Source organism: Felis catus, chromosome C2 (genome assembly GCF_018350175.1).
Source record: "Felis catus isolate Fca126 chromosome C2, F.catus_Fca126_mat1.0, whole genome shotgun sequence".
Lineage (NCBI taxonomy): Eukaryota > Metazoa > Chordata > Mammalia > Carnivora > Felidae > Felis > Felis catus.
The window spans coordinates 84,058,824-84,075,850 of NC_058376.1; the positions used below are offsets into that span (position 1 = coordinate 84,058,824).

Here is a 17,027-nt window from a genome sequence, read left to right on the forward strand (position 1 = left end):
TCTTTGCTGGAGAGAAGAGGCGTCCTAAGGCTGCCATGTGGACATGAGCTCACCAGGCAGGCAGGTGGTAAAACAAGTGGTTTATTTTGAAGCTCTTCATCTCCCTACCAACCATCTCTTCTCCCCCTGGAGTTTTCAGTCCAGTTTCAGCTCATTGTTAGGCCAGTAGAAAATACTTTAGGAGACCTAAAAATGTATGACACGTGGTCTCTGCCTTTGAAGGATGCACAGTCTAGTCATTAGTAAAGGGAAAATGACGTGGGCAGAAATACCTAAGATGAAAGGCAAAATGAGCCAGGTGCTCTAGGGATTCCAAACAGCCTGCTCGGGCTGCACAGCTCTGTGTGTGTGTGTGTGTGTGTATAGGGAGGTGTCCCTTCTAGCCATGGGGCTGGGGAATTGATAGAAGAACTGGGTATTGAAAGAAGAGGAGGCCCGTGGAGGGTAAAGCTAGGGAGATGGGGACAAGGGTGTTCCTGACAGAGAAACAGAACCACTAGGAGATCTATCTTGTCTATGGTTACAGGTAATTAGTCTTACACAATCGTGTGAGATGGTTAAGCAGTCTCTATGAGCTGTTGTCTCCATGTCCAGTGTTGGAGCTTGAAGTCCATGGTGCATGCAGTCAGGAAGTGATAATGGATGTCAAGTAGGGAGATCGAGAGAAAGCTGGAAACCACAAGCGTGAGAGAATTCCACAAGGACAGACTGAAGTTTGTGTCTGTTCTTGTGACCTCTGACCTTGGTGTCAAGGCTACTCTGTAGAAGCTAGGACCCTGTGTCATAGAGCTGAATGCAAACACCTGGCTCCAGAGTTGGAGGAGCTGAAGGGAGGATCCAGGATCCAGCCTGTAGAAGAGAAGCTACAGGCTTAGTTGCTGCTTCGTGCCGATGAGGTGAATTGGCACACTGTGTGTGTGAGTCACAAAATGGCTGCTTCCCTTCTGCCCTCCAAATCTCTGAGAATCTTCCCTATGGCCCACCCTAATAGAAAACAGACAAGAAAGGGAATTCAGGGAAATATAGGTCAGATACATCACAGGCCATCCACCACAAGTTGTATCCAGAGTATGGAGCTTCTGAAAATTAAAGAATTTGGATAATATCGATAAGAAGTAGCTTTTGAGCCAGAGAAACAAGAGTAAAGCTTAAGGACAATAAAGTGGGGGAGCAGGACAGGTTGGAGGGCCTAACTTTAGGAGCTGAGAATGCTGGTGAATGATAGCAAGGGGGTTCAGGAAGCTGGAGTAGAAAGGGAAGTGGCAGGGCCATGCCTAGAAATTTTGCTGCTCTGGCCAGTGCACAAAGCTTGCTTTTGTGTGTTTGGGGAAGACAGCAGATCTACATACAAAGCATTGCCTGCTCTGGACATTGATGTATTTCTTTCTCCTATCCATTTCCTTGAGCCTTAAAAAATTTCAATGCCCTGGGTCAAAGTCCCAAGTTTGTGACCCCAGAAATTTGTGGTCCTGAAAAGAGAATATCAGTGGATATTTGTCATGTTTTATGACACCCAACAATAGCAATTGAAAATCCTTTCTGTGTTTGGGGAATTTTCCATATTAAGGATCCTCCTAGAAGCCAGTACATCACTTTCTTAGCTTGCTTTTAACTAAGGAGACTCCAGTTTATAAGAGAACAGGAAGAAGCAAGGGCCAAACAATCACTTTTTTATTACTGAGTAGTATTCTGTTATATGGATATACCACATTTTCTTTATCCATTCACCAACTGATAAACATTTGAATAGTTTCCAGTTTTTGTCTATTATGTACAATGCTGCTATCAACATTCTTGTACACGTCTTCTGGATAAACATCTAGTAGTACCGTTCCTGGGTTATATGGTAACATTTAGTTTTAAGAAACTGCCAGACTATTTGCCAACAGTTTCTGTTCTATATTTCCATCAGCAATGCATGAGGGATCAGGTTTCTCTGTATGTTCACCCAAACTTGGGAAGGTCCATCTTTTTAATTGCAGCCATTCTTGTGAATGTGTAGGATTATCCTGTGGTTTTAATTTATATTTCCCCAATGACCAATGATGTTGAATTTCCATATAAATTTTAGGATCAGCTAATCAATTTCACAAAGCCTACTGGGATTTTGATGGGGATTGAACTGAATCTATACAACAATTTAGGGGAGATTTGCCATGCTAAAAATATTGAGTCTTTCAATTGATGAACATGGGATAGTTTTCCACTTACTTAGATCTACTTTAATTTCTCTCAGCAATGTTTCGTAATTTTCAGTGTACAAATCTTTCACTTCTTTTGTTAAACTTATTCCCAAGTATTTTATTATTTTTTGATCCTATTGTGTTTTAGATTGTTGCTAGTATATAGAAACACAACTGATTTCTAAAGTATCGATCTTGTATCTAGTGGCCTTGCTGAGCTCATTTTTTACTTCTAGCAGTTTTGGGCAGGGGGCAGGGGACTCCTTAGAGTTTTCTATGTATAGGACAATATCATCTGAGAATAAAGAGAGTTTTACTTCTTTTTTCTAATCTGGTACCTTAAAATTTTTTTCTTATCGAACTGGCTACAACCTCAGTTCAAGGTTAATTAGAGGTGGCAAGAGCAGCTATCTTTGCCTTGTTCCTGTCTTAGGGAGAAGCATCCAGTCTTTCACCATTAAGTATGATATTAGCACTAGTTTATTTTGTTTTGCTTTTTTTTTTTTTGTAGATGCACTTTATCAGGTAAGAAACTTCCCTTATATTCCTAGTTTGTTGAGAATTTTTACTGTGAGTGGATGTTAGGTTTTGTTAAATGCTTTTTTTGCATTTACTGAGATGATTGTGTTCTCCTGTCTTCATCCTATTAATATGGTGTGCTATATTAACTGATTTTCAACTATTAAACCAACGCTGCATTTCTGGGTAAATTTTTCATACATGATTGAATTTGGTTTGCTAATATATTAAAAGGCTTTTGCATTTATGTTTTTGCATTTATATATTAGTCTGTAGTTTTATTTTCTTTGATACCTGTTTTTAGTTTTGAATCAGGAAAATACGGGCCTCATGGAATTGATATATCTGCATTGCTTCTACAGACACATAAATAGAATTTATTGTAATTTTTGCATTTATTTGTTTCTTTTTCCTTCTGAGAAACAAGTCGTATAGGTTATTTTTAAAACAGAAACTAGATCTTACCTACTGGTAAGATTACTAAAACTTAATCAATGTTTCATCTGAGAACCTGTGCGGGGCCCTCTATTCAGACTGTTTGTTGCAGACATGGACAGAGACAGATGGCATTCCAGGACCTAAGTACCTCAAAGTCAAATTTCCCAACTGATCACAGACAGAAGAGGAAGTTGCCACCTTATTTTTCTCCCCTGTGGTGTAGAGGGATAGAAAAATGTCTCCTGAATATCCATTGACCATTGTTGTAACTTCTTATAGCCCCTTGATATTTGGGGAAGAAATGTGATAATTTTGTATACATAACCAATCAAGCTGGCTGCACTGGTCAGTGTTTCTAGATGCCAGAGCCACAACAAGTGTCAGAAGAATCTGTGTGTTGATACAGTGATTGGAAGGAAATATCCAGCCAGTGTTTCCCTCATCATGTAACCTTAATATTTGTTACGATCATGGCTGATTTGGGTTATTTTTCAGTGTTTGAAACATAAAGAACAATCACAGTGCCCTCCTTGAGGGTGCCTTTTGGTCAAAGAGGCATCCAAATGTCACAGGAAAGAACTGCTTTCTACCAAACATCACTTTAAATGACTCTCTCCTTAAAACAAACCAGGTCGCCTCAGCTTGAGACTCACTGCTATTCATTCTGTAGAAGTCCATTCATATGTTACCTCTTCTAGATTGAGCAAGTGCCTACCACAGCATTACATATGCTGTCTCATTTACTCTCTGCACAGTACTCTGAAGTAGGTATTTTATGGATGAAAATGCTAAGAAATATGCCAACATCACCTTTTTTTTTTTAATTTTTTTTCAACGTTTATTTATTTTTGGGACAGAGAGAGACAGAGCATGAACGGGGGAGGGGCAGAGAGAGAGGGAGACACAGAATCGGAAACAGGCTCCAGGCTCCGAGCCATCAGCCCAAAGCCTGATGCGGGGCTCAAACTCACGGACCGCGAGATCGTGACCTGGCTGAAGTCGGACGCTTAACCGACTGCGCCACCCAGGCGCCCCCAACATCACCTTTATAATAAATGGTAGAGTCTGGTTGCAGCACAGATCTAGGTAACATGAAGCCCATCCTCTCCTGCTACACACAGCCTCCCCTCTGCCCATAGTCCTGCTGGGCTTCTCAGATGCAGTACTTACACAACCATCTCAGAGACTCTTTTCCCACCTCCCATAGTTTCCATATCACCTGATTCTGATTTCCTAGGTAGGTGCGCAGGGATGCCCGGACCGTTCGGCTTGTTCTTTGTATTTCTAGTACCTCTTACTGTGGCTGATACGTAGGTGTTCAATGAATGTTGAAATACATGACTGAATGAGAACAATTATACTTCCTAGACTTTTGAAGGAAGCTCAGATTTGAAGCTGGAAGGAAATTAAGGATTTATCGAATCTAAACTCGCCAGTCAGAGGAGTTGAGGCTCCAAGAAGACAGGTGTGATTTGCCCAGTCATATGGAGATAGACAATTTAGAACACAGTTGTCTTAGGCCATGAGTCTCTCATATAACCCCTAGGCCTATTTCCAAAGTTTCAAAGCTGATGCCACTCCTCAGTTTGTAACTTACACAAAAGAAATACAAATGTAAGCAATAATAACAAGGGATCTGAATTTTAAATAATGTAAAGATAACATTGCCGGAAAAAAATTCTGACTGCCGTGACTTCATAAAGGACTTAACAATATTCATTACTTCTTTTGAGAAATCATCCAGCTGAAGGCATTAGAAACAAATCTTAGACTCTTCTCAGATAAAAAATCAAATGAAACACCTGGCTCTGGGCTGGTGGACTAAGACCTGGGCTCTGAGCCATACACTTCACCCGAGGTATGTCACATATGCCCAGCCTAGGGGAGGTATTCTCTTACACGTTTCACAGCTATGTTGTTACTCTGTAGGGCTGTATCCTATCGATCAGGAATGAAGATAATCCCTGCCTCTCTCCTAACCCCTCCCACTGGCTGTTCTTTCCAGCCAGACCTGATCTGCCCATTGTGCTGTCACCAGCGCTAGCCCACCAGGCCTGACCCTAAGCCCTCGTGCTCCCTGCCTCCCCACTCAACCCCCTCCCCCCTTCCCCACACCCCTCTATCAGGTCAGGCTGTCGACAAAAATTGAGGGACCTCTTCAAATTCTCTAAAATTCATTATTTTGTTTCAAAGTGCTGATATGCCACCACAACGTTTTCCTTTCTGTCGGTTGAGAGTGGCCACGTCGCATTTTCTCTCTAAAGAATTTTGCCTAATCATCTACTTTCCCAAATGTCCTGAAGGGGGTTCTCCCTGGTCTCTCACAGCACATTAACTCATTTGGGCTTCACTTGTAGACTCCTTCATTGACTTCCTCTTTCTGTATATTTATTTTCAAAATGATAATCTCACAACTTAGCTTTTTGTTATTTGTATGTTTTCTGTTTTGCAGCGCTTTAGGCTACTCTGACCCTGATACTAATATTTAAAAAACTTTACACTATTTGCACACAAATCTTCCCTTTCACCAACTCTTCTCTCTTCATCCATCCCAAATAATTTCTTTGAAAAGGGTGACCTATCTTAATGGAAATGGAGAAAATGGCATTAACTTACTAGATACTGTTTTGCTGGACAGCCCTGAAAAAAGCCCTGAAAACTCTAAAGTGGCTGTGATGTGTTTTAGTGTTTCATATGTCTTATTTTGACTGAAAAAACCTTGTACACAAATCACGTTTAACAGGATGACACGGTGAGAGTCAGGCAGATATGGGTGTATGGTAGACATTTGCAAATTTGTACAGGTGACTTTCCTAGTTTGCTATATATACTGAAAATGTTACATATATATAATCATGTATATTATTAATTCACTTATTATTCATATATTTATTATTTTTATATATTTACAGGCTTCATATTGCCCTCTTGCCAATTTTTTTTCCCAATTGAACTACCTTAGCTTCCCTAATACTAAATATTTTTGTACTACTATTGGATATATATAGATATTTCAGGTTTACTTTGGTTTTTATTTATTTCCTGGAAGTAAGAGTGCTTATTTCTCCCACTTGTGAAGCATCTATTTCCAGTGGCCAGACACTGTGTGGGCCTGTGCTGGCCAATATAGTAGCCATATGTGGCAACTGAACACTTGAAATGTGACTAGTCCAAATTCAGATGCACTTTAAGTATAAAATACATATCAGATTTTAAAGACTTGCCATGAAAAAAAAAGAACGTAAACTACCTCAGTGTTTTATATTGAGTACATGTTAAAATGCTGATATTTTGGATATCTTAGGTTAGATGTTAAAAACAAAATAGGTGAAGCCTGTTTCAGGCTTTTAAATGTCACTACTAGAAAATTTTATTTTTTATTTTTTCTAATTAAAGTTTATTTATTTGTTTTGAGAGAGACAGAAACAGCGTGAGCAGGGGAGGGGTAGAGAGGGGAGAGGGGGAGAGAGAGAAGAGAGAGAGAGAGAGAGAGAGAGAGAGAGAGAGAGAGAATCCAAAGCAGTCTCCATATTGTCAAGTGTGGAGCCCGATGTGGGGCTCGAACTAACAAACTGTGAGATCATGCCCTGAGCTGAAACCAAGAGTCAGATGCTTAACCAACTGAGCCACCCAGGTGCCCCACTACTAGAAAATTTTAAATTTCATACGTGCCTCATATTTGCAGCATGCATTATACCTGCCATACAGTGTTATTGTAGGTATTTCATACACTTAGAAATGAATGAATGAGTGAATGAATGAGACAGGCTTTGTGGACAGCTCATAATAGCGGACCAGGAAGGAATCAAACAAGCATAGGGTTTGATTGAAACTTTTTACAATTCAACCCAATCTTTTTATTTTGTAATTGAGAATACCAAGTCCCAGGGAAATGTGTATGCCTTCCGTACTATCCACTGAATAAAGACAGGAAAGCAAGGTGTTGGTTCCACACCAGCATTTCCACTAAGGCACACGCCTTTGTGAGGATACCAAAAGTATCAAGGGATAAACACTCTGGATTCTAGAGGACCATCTACTGTACTACCTGTAGAATTGTTTCAGTCTTTATGATTTTAACAAATTTACTCTCTGCAACTGACCAGAGCTGTCCAAGACAGACACCCAGGCTGAGCTGCGGTCTCATGTAGGAGGGACCAAGCGGGGCTGGGCAGGGAGGTGCAAGATGGACACCTCAGGACAGTGGGACATTGTGACATCATCAGTGATGGTCTCAGATAGTTTCCCATCACTGGCCCTCCAGTCTCAGCTGTTACTACAAGTCCATTCCTCTACCATGAGTGTGGAGCAGCTCAAATCAACAGATCCACATGTACCTTGAGGTGACAGACTGGCTCTGGTGAATACCCCCTTTTGTAAATTTAGAGGTGACCCTTTTGTTGGCTCTTTTGTGTGAAGGGGTCAGTGGTGTTCATTTTTCTAGGGACAGTCCTTAAGTTTCCTCCTTTTGTTCTGATTAAGGATTCATTTTTAAATAGTTCAGAATGTGGGGGAAAAGTCCTAGGCAGTCGGTCATCTCTTTGGCTGCTCTGAAAATGCTTACCAGGGAGGGAGAGTCAAAAGGCTTCCATCTCTTCCCCCACTCTGATGAGTTAGGCGTTAATTTGCAACCATGGCTCTTATATTAGACTCTTTGCAACTACAACCAGGGCCCATCCCTGCCCCTGAGGCCTCATCTTGTCTGCTTCACCCTTTAAAATATTATAATTCTGGATCAATAAGACCTAAAGGCCACGTTTTACTCAAATAGGTTGTATTGGTCAGTCTCATTTACTCTTACATATTTATAAATAGGCGAGCTTGAATTCAATAAGCACATTTATGTAAATGTTGGGCAAAATTGAGTCCACCCAAGTTAAGTGTGGGAGGGTGGTGGCTGTGCGTCCCAGACTAGTGCCTTTGAACTGTAACTATGTATACATAGTTACCCTGCAGGCTTAATTTTAGCTGGATGAACTACCAGAAATGTTAGCAATCTGTCTTTTCAGATTACTTTTGCTCTTTCTCTTTGCTAAAAGACAGATTTTTAAAGTATGGAACCCTGGTTTCACATGTTTCTTTAAACAGAACTGTAACAATTTTTATCAGCGAATATATATATATATCTTAACGTGAATTTTTAAACATCTGAGGCAATTCATTTTCAAATACTTGCATGTTTTACCTTGAAAAATTATACCATCTACAGATATTCTATATTAGTCTACGTAGCTATAGATGTACAGTGAATATATATTGTGCGTATACTTTCTCTGTGTGTATGGATGTATACATATATATACACATACACACCATATATGTGTGTTATATATATAGATGTGTGTATACACATACACACACACACAGGGAAGGAGGATAGTGGATTTCAGCTAGATGGTTCCATCTTATTTGTATTGAGATTGTCACTTTGAAAAAAATCTTTACAAATTCTGTTCTTAACAAAAACCCTCAAAATCTTAAAAATTTGAAAGCTCATGACAAAAAAGTAATACAAACATGTTAATGAATATGATCAAATATTGTAATTTATACTTTATCTTCAGGACATTTCCATTTTAAAAATAATCAGGACAAGTTTAACAAATATGTTTTTCTCAGTAATGATGACTGAGTAATAATCCTCCATTTCACATTCAGTACTGTAGCTTGTAAGTGCAGTAATGGGTACAGTTGCTACTACATTTACCATCTGACCGTATGCTATAACATACATCTGCCAAGGAGGACAGACATTCCATTACAATAATAAACAACATAGGCATAGTCTTAAGGCAAATCAACAGATATCAGATATCTTCTTTCTTTTAACTGTTATGTAGCACATACATCTGTCATATGTGTCAGGCACTTGCTTTGACACTGAAAAAGATGTATGCAACTGGGTCTCTCACCTGGAGGAGTCAGGGGTGGTGGTCATGCAGATAAATGATTATCATATGATGTCAAGATGTCCTAAGTGTAAAAGAAGTGTATACAAGGTGTCATAGAAGTGCAGAATGAAAAAAAACAATGCCTAACTGCTGGAATCCAGGAATGAGGTCAGGAGATAATCACAGAGAAGATGGTTTTTGAATTGAGTATGAGGTCTTGGTAGGAAATACAGAGTGGTAGTTAAGAGAATAGTCTGTGGCTAGACTATATGGGTTTAAACTCCAGCTTTACTACTTACCAGCCAAGGAAACTTAGGCATGTTATTTAACCTTTCTGTGCTTCAGTTTTCTCCTCTGTAGAATGGGCATAATCACTGAGCATAGCTCATAGGACAAAAGTGAGGATTATGTGAGTTAGTTATGTGCCATGGGCTTAGAACAGTGCAAGGCATGACTTGGAAAGTCAGAACATGGCAGAACATGGAAAGCCCTTAATCAGTGTTAGCCCCTATGCCAGGGATAGCAGAATAAGAGAAAGCAAGGAGACACAAAGTAGTATGGCAGGCTTGGCTTGTTAAAACTGAAATATGAGGTGTATTTGTGTGGAAGGAGGTGGGAAATGACAAGATAGGTGGACAGATTAAGGGGAGAGAGCCTCCTATGTCACACCAACGAGGCTCACGTTCATGGAGCCAGTAGAGAATTTTAAGGAACAAATTAGGTTTTGTATTATAAAGAGATAACTCTGGAGCAATGGGGAATGTATAGAGGTCAGATTAGCTAAGAGATTATTGATGAGAAAAGATACAATAACGGCTCTGCTGAGGGGTGGAGGATAGAGTGGAGATTCTAAGTTATATTTTTGAGGTAAAATTGATGAGAGTTGTTAACCGATTAGATTAAGGGAGATGAAGTAGAAGGAGTTGTGGATGACTCTTGGACTTCTAGTTTGGGTGATCTGGTAGAAAGACTGGAAGAAAAGCAGGCTTGGGGATAAGGTTTTGGATTTGTCAAGATGGATGGGCCTATGATGTGACCAAAATTTAGTGTTTAGGCCTGCCACTCAGGAGCTGGAAGTCAAGATTCAGTACTCCTGAATCCTGAAGATCTAGGTAGCAGTTGACATGTGGGAATGTGAGTGAGTGCATGACACAGGTTATACACAGGAAGAGATTCAGGGATGGTTCTGGAACATTGTACAGCCAAAGAAAGCTGAGCCAGCAAAGAAGAGCGGTCACAGAAAGAGGAAATGTAGAAGAAAGTGGAAACATGGAAAATGACGGAGAAGGAATTCAAGGAAGAAATGTTCAATTGCATGGGAGGAGTCAGAATGAGAACTGAGAATTGTACTTCAGACTTGGCAAATAGGAAAAACTGAAGAAAACCTGTGAGCTATTATCATAGTGAAGTATAACAGCATAGGAAAGAGATACAGTGACTCCTCTTCATTAAGACCCTAGATGTTAATATTTCCTCCAATCTAGGTGAATACCTGGAGAACACCCTTGGGTGTGGTCCGGCTTCAGGCTTGGTGCATGAGGCAGATCTGGCCTGTCTTCACCAAGCTGTTTACCCAAAACCTAGCAAGGAGCTGTGGTGGCCAAAGATCTGCTTTGGTAAGAGTTCTGGGAGCTCCTGATACATGGCTGGCTCCAGGAAGTGTTAAGTGGCCCTGGGAAGTTGCCAAAGAAGTTCTGATGCTTTGATAAGAACTTCAAAACTGTGAAGTTGCAGGGTTGATCTGGTAGCTTATGCCTGTGTTGGGGGGACAGGGGTGTTGGTGAGGATAGTGATAACAGGTTGATTCGAGTTGGTTCTTTTCTGAAACACATCCAAACTCTTGGCTCAGTCTTAGATGTGATTTTCTGATTATGTTTGTTTCATTACCTGTTTTCTTATTTCCTTCCTTCATGTGTGAAAGTGTCTCATCTCTCCAACTGGACAGTCAAATTCTTAAGGGCAGGGACCACACTCCAAAGAGTGTTTTGAACTCCCTTCAAGCACATTCCCGTATTTGACCCCCAACTCAGAACCCTGGTATTCTCAGCCTCACCTGACTTAGTGCCAAGAATAGGTCAAACCTGGACAGTCCACCTGGAGTGACGTCAATCCCCTCCCCGCCCCCCGTCAAAAAAAAAAAAAAAAAAAAGTTCCACAGTTACCTCCCAAAATTTATCCTAGTAAGGTCGAACTGAGGGAATATTTAGAGCAAGCAGTAGATGTTGATACTGCAACTTCTGCCACTAGTTGCATGCATGGGGCCTTCTCAGCCCTTCTGGCTGAGAGCTCCAAGGCCACTCCACTGGTTTCTCAGCGGACACTTAGGTCTGGGAAGAACCTCTGTCATAAAGGACATTACCGCTCCCATGAGGCTAGACTAAGTGCTCCTCTCCTCTCGTATGTCCACATGGGGGACCTGATACAGTCCAGGGGCAACTGTGGGGCAAACAGGAAAATACGAGGTGGAGGTGTTTTCACTATTTTCTTCCCTTTTGAGGGGTGGTCTTGATGGGAAGCGGTGGTTTGGGATGGATCTAGCCTAGCCCCTCAGTCCTATCCCTTCCAGTCTCCCCCATCTGCTCAAGTTACTGAGCAGCGCTCATCCTCTCCTCGAGTTGGTGTACCGGCGCCGTCCGACGGCGGAAGGAGCGCGTAGGAAGCGGAGGTGGGTGTCCTGCGGCCCCCCACCCCGCCGGAGACCGCCAGGCGCGGCGGGAGGATGTCGGCGCGCGGAGGGCGTGCGTCGCCCCCCTGCCCCGCCCGCGCCCCCCGCCCCGGGGGACCCCGCGCCCCGGGGAAGCCCCGCGCGGGGTGCCGGACGCCCGCCCCAGTCCCTCCGCCTCCCCGAAGCCCGGGGCTGCCTCCTCGGGCCGCGCCGGGGCCGTCCCGCACTGCGCATGAGCGGGAGCCCGGCAAGCCCGTGAGAGGAGCCGCCGCTGCCGCCGCCGTCCATTCGCTGCGGAGCCGGAGGAGGAGGGGAGAGGCCTGGAGGACACCAACATGGTGAGGCACTGCGGCCGCCCGCCCGCCCGCCCCGCCGGCTGGGGGCCGGCGCAGCTGCGCACCCCCGCCCCGCCGCCCTCCGCCCCGTGGCGACCCCGCCGCCCCGAGCCTCCGGCCCGCGGCCTCCGTCCGCTCTCCGGCGGGGCTCTCCTCCCCTCCTCTCCCTTCCTCCTTCGCCCCTTCCCGCCCGGGCGCCGCCGCTACGCGAGAGCCGAGGAGGCGGAGCGGAGCTGGGCCTAGTCGGGAGCCCCGGGAGTTTGGGGCGCGGGGAGAGGCCCCCAGTGCCCCTCGCCGGCCCGGCGCGGGTGAGGGAGGCGTTGGGGCGGGGGGAGGGGATGGGGCAACGGCCCTGCCCTTGCCGGGCCCCCTCGCCGGCTCTATTGTGTCTGACCGGGGTCCGGGGTTCCGGGTGAGGAGCCTCCCCCCGCCCCGAAGCCGGGGCTTCCCCCTCCGCCCCGCCGGCGAGAAGGAAAGACTTTCCCGGCGCTCCTCTCCCTCCTCCGCTCCCAGCTCCAACACCCCTCAAGTCTCCAGGCAGTTTCGCTTGGGGCGGGGTATTAGCCCTTTTCCTTTCTGCATCACCTCTTGATGCGCCCCGTGCTTTTGGAAAAGGAGAGTTTAACTGGCCAGTTGGTAGAGGTTATAGGCGCCTCTCCGCTGAGAACATGAGAAACCGCTGAGCTTAGGGGACGTGGGGGGGGGGGGCGGGGAGTACGGAAGTGCAACCTGTTCTCGTTTCATGAAATTAGGAGAAACAGACTTGCTACCTTTTGAGCACATGTTTTATTTGCTTGGGGTGGGAGGAGTAATTGCTTTATTATGCCAGTTAAAGACATTTGTGATTTTTTAAAAAACAGTTTGTCAAGTTATTCCCCCTCTTCTTTTTTTGTTTGGAGAAAAAATCGTCTTAGCTTGAAGAAGTGGTAGTCAAGTTATCTGTTTACATTTTGGTAATCATGTAAATAACTCTGTCTCGTTCTCTGTTTTTTAGAAGTGAGGTTTGGCATTATAGTCTGAGCATGAGTCGAATTCCATGCAGGTTACTGTATGAATAGACAGTAAAAATGATATTGTTGTCCTTTTGCTCCTGGGGAACATAAAGGCCTCTTTGAGGAGGGCGTATGTGTGTGTCTGTGTTAAGGGAATGCCCCAGTATCTTTGCTTTTAGTTGGTCTTATTTCTTTTGAATGACACTTATCTAGCCCCAGCCTCCAACTTAGCAGAATTTTGGTATCATGTACGGATATGTGGTTATAGTTTGTCATATATTCAGAGGTAAGTTTCATGAAAATTTGCCATTTGTATTTGTAAGAAAACTTTGCCGTGAAGTCCAGGTTAACGTTTAGAGTGATACTGCAGTGTTGAAAGATCTGCTGGGGCATCTGAACAGTTTCTAAGATTTTTAAAGTATTTTGATGGTCACAGACGTTACTCCTGAAGTTTCCAGGCTCTTGGCATGTAGATGAGTAGTAAGTTTGAAGTAATGAAGTGTAATTGCCCGGTAAACACTCTGAGAGAGCACTGACATGTGCTCTGTTCATAATACTCTGTAAATCATCAGCATCCTCTGGAAACAGCTCTTGATAATGCTCATCACCTGTTCAGGAATTCAGGATTCATGTGGTTCATGCAAGAGTTCAGCTTGGATTGGAGCTCTTAAGCTTCTCTCCTTTTGTTAATATTAAATTAGCTAGTTTTGGAACTTAGCCATAACTCATCTAATTATACCAGTAGTGGCAACGTATCACTAATTTAAAACACTTTCTGTGGCTGAACTCCGATCATGTCACTAGAGTTGTCTTGGTATGCTCTTGTTAGTTAGAAACGAAATCACCATGTTCTCTAATAGAAGTTAGGCCGTAAGAATTTTGTAGTTAAGTTTTCATCATAAATATATAATTGTTTCTTAATAGTTTTTGGGCTATTGTTTTTCTGTGTATTTAGCTAGGCTTATTTCTAGAAGGCATATCGTCAGTTCTAGGGCAGCTTAAATGATGGGATATCTGAAATATTTTGTATAAAAAAATTGTTCAGTTAACCTGACTACTTAGACCAAAAATAACCCCAAAACTAGACAATATTCTATTACTCCTGAAAATATTTTTAAAAGTATTCAAAACTTCTAGGTTGTTTTCTTATTTGTAAGATGACAGGATTGAATTTGATGATTTCTAAAGTTCTGTTCAGCTAAAAATTTTTATTCTAATTTCTGTTAGATGTGTAAAAAGTATGTACTTTGTAACCTACTAAATTTTTATAGATTCACGGCATCATAGTAGGAGTCAGAACTGGTTCCAGAGATCATCTGTTTTACTCCTTTTCCCTTCTACAGAAGAAGAAATTGAGGATCAAGGAGGTTTTGATTTTTTTGTTTGTTTGTTGCAGAACTGAAACTTTGTTCCTGGTTTACTGTTTCCCCCAGTATTTGTAGTATATGTAATCTTTTAACTCACATGAAATCTAGAGAAATTGTGAAAACTGGATTTGAAATTAAATTACATTATTCATTTAAGCAGAGGAAAATCCATGTATTATTAATGAATATGTTAAATAACAAAATTCAAATGGATGACTAATGGATGTTAATTACAGTGCTTTTAATGGCTTTCTAAAAAATGTGTGGACTTTGAAATTTAAGATTATATTTTCAATAAATACAGAGTTTATGAGTCCAAATGAATGTAGCCCTGGTTAAGGTGTCTGTTTAGAACTTGTTTCGCATTGTTTTGCATAGGCACAAGTAAAGGAGGGTCTTAATTCATTTCAGTAATTATTTATTGAAACACTGTGTGCCAACCACTGTTCTGGGAACTGGGAGAGAGAGAGAGAGAGAGAGAGAGAGAGAGAGAGAGAGAGAGAGAGAGAGAGTGTGTGTGTGTGTGTGTGTGTGTGTGTGTGTGTGTGTGTGTGTCTTTCACTGAAAAGATGAAAATCCCACCTCTTGAGAGGGCTACATTTTAGTAGGAAGACACAAATAATAAACATAGTATATCTTTTTCTTCTATGTTAGAGGGTGTTAAGTGCTATGGGAGAAAAGCAGTGTTAAGGAGGGGAATTGGGGGCACAGGGGTAGTGGTGTCTGCACCAGTGATGAGGTGAATTTTGAGCAGACTAGGAGAGGAAGGATTAAGCCATGAAGAAATGTGGTAGAGAGAATTTGAGGAACAGTGAGACCAGTGACTGGAGCATTGTGTATGGAGGAAAAGGGCATATTGGGCATTGGAGCTGATGCGATCTGAGCAGGAAGGGGTGGAAATGGGCATGGTTGGGAATTGTAAGGATATTGGGTTTTTACTCCAAGAGAAATGGGAAACCGCTGAGAGATTTTGAGTGGTATGATAGACTATTTCTGTTCTCCCATAGTGTCGGATTACAATATTGTAGATAATTATTTTTTAAAGCAACCCTTATTTTTTTAAAACAACCCTTTAAAAAATAACCCTTATTATAGTTTTCTTTACCATGTAGCTTCTGTGTAGAGGGTTTTGAATTCTGTTTAAGATGACTGTCTCATCTTTAATAAAAACTAGTTGACCATTGAGTTTACCTAACCATGCTAGTTAATAAAAACGAAACCTCTTCCGTAGATTGTTTTAGAATGTGTTCTAGTAGTTTGTACGAAGTTTAATAACTATATGCAGAAAATTGGACCTTTGGGCAGAAAGGACATTAACATTTATTAAGAACATTGTGTCTGCTAATCAGACAATTTACAACTTATTAATCTCCAGTCTATGAGGTGGATACTCTTACCTCCTTTTAATGTATCTGGAAATGGAGGTTTACTGGTTCTAAATTATTTGACCAAGGTAAAGAGCTAGTATGTGGCAGAGCATGGTTTAGACGCCTGGTCTCTGATTAACATACTTTGTTTAACCCTCCTTTTTTTTTTTTTTTTTCTTTCTTTTCTTTTTTTAAACTTAGCAGGCACTCTTTCAGTATAGTTGTGAAATTTTTGATTAGTTTCATTCTTGTTTCTTCCCTATCATATTTTGTAGTGACCTAGTTTTTTTCTGTATCAAATGAAATGATCTGATGTAAACATCTAAGTAATTGAAAAATTCACTCTTTTGGTACATACAGTAAAAAAGTTGAAAGTAAAATTAACTCTCGTGGTGGTGGTTTTTTGTTGTAAGTTTTAAAAAAGCTGAGCTTATTTTAGTCAAGTGGCTGTTTCCATTATTGCCTTATAGGTTGGGTCAGGCATAATGAAAATCTGTGAGAAAACTTCCTTTTAAATTTCAGTGTGTGGTGTTCAAGTTGTGATAGCATTAGCCATGACATTTGATGAAGAGACATAGTTCCAAATAGGATTCAGTTGCTTTGTGGACACAAATAAGCTCTTGAATAACCTGCTGACTGTCTAGTTTACCTACTCATTTTAGGTGTACACACCCCACCTAAGAAAAAGCAAAAACAGAAGAGAAAAGTGCCAGTAAAGCATTTTTCATCATTTTATTGAATCCATTTTTAAGTAGTTGATACCTAATCACTAACAGTGCTTAGACTGCTTGTTTGTATTGTAAAATTTTAAGAGAGATCTACTTTTAGAGTTCTTTAAAGAATTCTGTTGCATTACACTTTTGAATCCCTCAACACTGAACATGGCATTCAGCAGCAGATAAATTGCTGAAGCTCATGGCCCATATCTTTGTTATATTAGTGTATTTTCATTTCAGTAAACATTTAGAGTGCTCATTTATTATTCATAGGATTCTAATATTTTTGGATTTAGGATTTGAATAGATACCAGATCTTAGAATTAGGAGATTTCATTTTTCAAGGATCATTTATTCTCTTTATGAAACAAATATCACATGACTTTTTAATGCTAGTCATTATTATAAGTTATTTAACTGTGGAACTTTTAAAATCTTATTTAATTCATTCTTTGTTCTTTTGTTTTGTTTTTGCCTGAGTAATCTTTTTGTTAATTCGAGATTTCTTTAGAGAAGATGTTTATGGAGAGGAGAAGTAAGTTTAAATTAGCTAC

The 17,027-nt window shown here is 41.5% G+C and overlaps 1 protein-coding gene across 3 annotated transcripts in view; it reads left to right on the forward strand.

Moving 5' to 3' along the window:
- Positions 1 to 7,343: 7,343 nt before the first annotated feature.
- DCUN1D1 (defective in cullin neddylation 1 domain containing 1) overlaps positions 7,344 to 17,027 on the forward strand; it is a 34,675-nt gene continuing 24,991 nt past the window's right edge. Inside the window, exon 1 of one of the 3 annotated variants that reach the window (XM_006936246.5) lies at positions 7,344 to 7,500. Coding sequence is in view for 2 of the 3 variants with exons in the window: in XM_006936245.5 (XP_006936307.1) it covers positions 7,472 to 7,483 (12 nt within the window). In the remaining variant the exon portion in view is untranslated. Of the gene's footprint in view, positions 7,501 to 11,894; positions 12,035 to 17,027 lie in introns of those variants that run through there. The other 2 variants (XM_006936245.5, XM_023260363.2) reach the window with 2 other exon arrangements.